Raw genomic sequence first — 3,958 nt, forward strand, 5'->3', positions numbered from 1 at the left:
GTTAACGATATAAAAAAAAAAAGTTTAAAAGATATGGAAGAAAATGCTGAAATTATTGATTCCGCTACACATACAGAGGGAAATAGAGAAGAGAAATCATATTTACATGATTTATGTGGGGAATTATTCACAAGTAAGGATTTAATTCGGCATCAGTCAATTCACTCAGTCTCCAAACTGTATAACTGTGAAGTTTGTGGAAAGACATTTACAAGCAGTACTTTGTTAACTAGCCACAAAGATATCCACACCGGAGAAAAATTATACCAATGTTATATGTGTGATGAAAAGTTTTCAACAAAGGACAATTTGTTATCTCACACATGTATTCAAACAGCAGAAAGGCCATACTGTTGTGATATCTGTGGTAAAACATTTTCTAGAAGTGGTCATTTGATTAAACACAAACGTATCCACACTGGAGAAAGGCCATACAACTGTGATATTTGTGGTGAAACATTTTCTAGAATTAGTGAATTATCTTCCCACAAACGTATTCACTTAGATGAAAGACAATATCGCTGTCACATCTGTAATAAAATATTTTCTAAAAGTACTGATTTGTCTTCTCATAAGCATATTCACTCAGGAGGACGAATATACCACTGTGATATCTGTGATACAACATTCTCTCGAAGTGGAAATTTATTTCGACATCAGCGCATTCATACAGGAGAGAAGCCATACCAATGTGATATTTGCAAGAAAAAATTTTCTTCAAATGTTAATTTGTCTGCCCACAAACGTACTCACACTGGCGAAAGACCCTACCGCTGTGATATCTGTGGTAAGACATTCTCTCGAAGTGAATGTTTATCTCAACACAAGCATATTCATACAGGAGAAAGACAGTTCCATTGTGATATTTGTGGTAAAATGTTTTCTACGGATCATAATTTAACTCGACACAAATGTATTCATACAGAAGAGAAAGCCTACCACTGTGATATCTGTGATGAAACATTTTCTACTAAGGGTCGTTTATCTTCCCACATACGTATTCATACAGGAGAAAGACCATCACAACACTGAGATTTCTGTTATAAAGCGTTTTGACACAAATATATTTACTGAGGAGAAAGAGAGACCATACCGTTGTGATATCTTCTGTGGAACATTTTCTGGAAGTGGTAATTTTTATCAGTATATATATATATATATATATATATATATATATATATATACATACTCACATAGGAAATAAAGCATACTCACATATATATGTGTGTATATATGGTAAAATATTTTCTATAAGCAGCAATGTTTTATAATAAATGTATTTCTTTAACAGACCACTATCATAACAATGTTTTTATATCCTTTATTTCATACTGGCAATTTAATTTAGTCTGCATTATATTCATTACATACAGTGTTTGTCCAGGTGAATGTTTCATACTTATTGTTACTATTGATAACTCCAGTTTACCAAGACTTTGATGTCCCAGTCCTCTATCAACCTGCAAGAACATCCCTTCCTTCTTTGTACACCTGCATTTCTACGCATATCCTCTTATGTCGAACATAATAATATCCACTATTAAACTATACATAAATTTATGCTTTATTGGTCTTTAGGTTTGTTAACTATTGACCATTCCTTCAAATTTAAACTTTGTGGCAACTTAGTATATCTTTACTATTTACCATCAAAAGAAGAAATCTCAGTGACTTGGAGATATAAGAAATGTGTTACAGTATTATTAGAAAGAAAAATAAATTGAAAGAGATGTGGATAGACAGCATTAATGAAGGGATAGAATTCATTAGTGATGTGAATGTAAGAATGGTATGAGATGGGATCAAATGGATTCCTATGATATTTGACATAGTCTGACCACATAACACACGAGATATTACTTAATATCAATGTAGTTTTTTGAATAACTTCGGAGCTGTCCATGTCACACTGGTGGCAAATAAAATTGTGAGGGGACTATATCTCTGGTTGTGTGGGACATCTTTTTACCATCTTGTCTATTGCCAAAAATATACCACTAAACTGGATGATAAAAAGTCTAGAGTTATGTGTTCTTGTGCAGGCAAGATGGTTATATGTTAGGAACTGCAACAGGTGGTCATTGTCATATCATCTATAGATAATTTTATGTGTACATTGTAAGGAGATGAAATAAGTTGTGCATGTATAAGTTCAAAACTAATGAAAAAGATTGAAAGCAAATGACCTTCAGCACAACATCTATAATTGTTTATTTCATTAAATCAATGGAATATTCAGAATATTTTAATTGTCCTTGGATAGATTAGAAAATATCAAGGGAGAATATAGACAATTATAACATACTCAAAGCTAATTCAATATATAGTAAGGCATATATTTCACCAGTGTTTTGATATGACTGTTATAGAATTGGTTTATATTAGAAGTAGTATAACATGGAACTGGTATTGGGAGATGAGACATATCTAATTTTTTAAATAAATTTATTATAACATTAATTGTGTGTTAACTCTATCTAGGTTTGTTATTCATGTAGTTGATATTGTAATTGTTTCCATTCAACAGTTTCTCCAGTTGCATTGTCAACATTCTTGACAAAATATGTTAGTATTGTAGAGAATACTTTCAAAACAAAAATTGGGTCATCCCATAAACAATGCTTTTTTTAAAAAATTCCTTTTTTTATTTCTCAAAATTAAGATACACAGTGTTCTTTTTTAATCTAAAATATACTCTCCTTCATTTTCTACAATGCTCTTCCATCTATCTGGTACACTTGAAAGGCTGCTCTTCCAGTGAACATGGGGAAAATATTTGAAGTATGTCAGCTAATGATATTTTAGGTAATTTTACTAGATAAAGGAAATAAGAGTTAAATTTGTATTTTTTCATTACAAATTAATACCTCATGTCAAGTTTGTGATATTGTTTCTTTCATCATAGTGTTTTGATGTCTACCTTTCCATGATTTGCATGGGTGTGACAAAATTCATTGAGGCAGATTTCTACAGGTGGATGCCCTTTCTCTTGTCAACTCTTGCCTGTTCACAAGCAAGATGATATTTCCCTATAGCTGAGCATGTTTCCAAGGATTGGAAATGAAGGACAAAGCATGTATGACAATTACACTCATTTACTATTAGCATATAATGTCATGGTTAGTGGGCACAAATACACCGTGCACAAACACACACACACATATCATCATCACTTTAATGTGTGTGTATGTATGTATATATATATATATATATGTGTGTGTATGTATGTGTGCATGTACTTGTACGTGCATGTTTATGTTTTATGTGTTTGTTTCTGTTTGATGTATGTGTTTGTAGGTGTGTGTATGTATATATATATATATATACATGTATGTGTATATGTATATATACTTAATACAAATAATATATACGTATATATGTATATATACATGCATATATGTGTACAGGACATTAAAAAAAAACGTTAAACACAATGAGAAACGAAAGCATAAAAATGAAAACAGAAAACGAACTTTCTTCAGTTGTCCCTGTCCCATCTACTCCGCGTTTCGAAGGTAAGGACAATGCTCGACTTCGTTGAAACAGTCCTTCCCGCAAAGCAAATTAAATAAAATTTTGGAATTTTTGCGGAGGGTGAAACAACAAGACAGTAAAAACAAACGGTGAAGCCTGTTGAGCCAAGACGATGGAAAAAATATGAATGCAAGGAGAATGAACCAAGAGAGGAGACAGGCGAGGCACGTCTTATGTGAATATGTACTTCTTTATTTTACTTCAAAAAAAAAAAAAATTAATCCAAGTTTTTTTCAAACTTTTTTCCATTACACTCAAGCAAAAAATAATTTATGAATTTCTTTCTCTTCGAAAGTCCTCTCCCCACGCCCTCGGAAAAGATGTTCCCCACAAATTTCTTTATAATCGTAATCTATGCCGTTTGAAAGGTATTATATAAAATTTTATTTCAAAAAACCCCATTTTCCTAAAAGTTATTTGGGAA

The 3,958-nt window shown here is 31.8% G+C and overlaps 1 protein-coding gene across 1 annotated transcript in view; it reads left to right on the top strand.

The window, feature by feature from the left end:
* LOC106872805 (zinc finger protein 883) overlaps nucleotides 1-1,724 on the top strand; it is a 3,018-nt gene extending 1,294 nt beyond the window's left edge. The window contains exons 2-3 of the mRNA XM_052969138.1: nucleotides 32-661; nucleotides 1,579-1,724. Of these exons, the coding sequence (XP_052825098.1) occupies nucleotides 32-661; nucleotides 1,579-1,724 (776 nt within the window). The remainder of the gene's footprint in view (nucleotides 1-31; nucleotides 662-1,578) is intronic.
* Nucleotides 1,725-3,958: the final 2,234 nt, after the last annotated feature.

Source organism: Octopus bimaculoides, chromosome 7, assembly GCF_001194135.2.
Source record: "Octopus bimaculoides isolate UCB-OBI-ISO-001 chromosome 7, ASM119413v2, whole genome shotgun sequence".
Taxonomy (NCBI): Eukaryota; Metazoa; Mollusca; class Cephalopoda; order Octopoda; family Octopodidae; genus Octopus; species Octopus bimaculoides.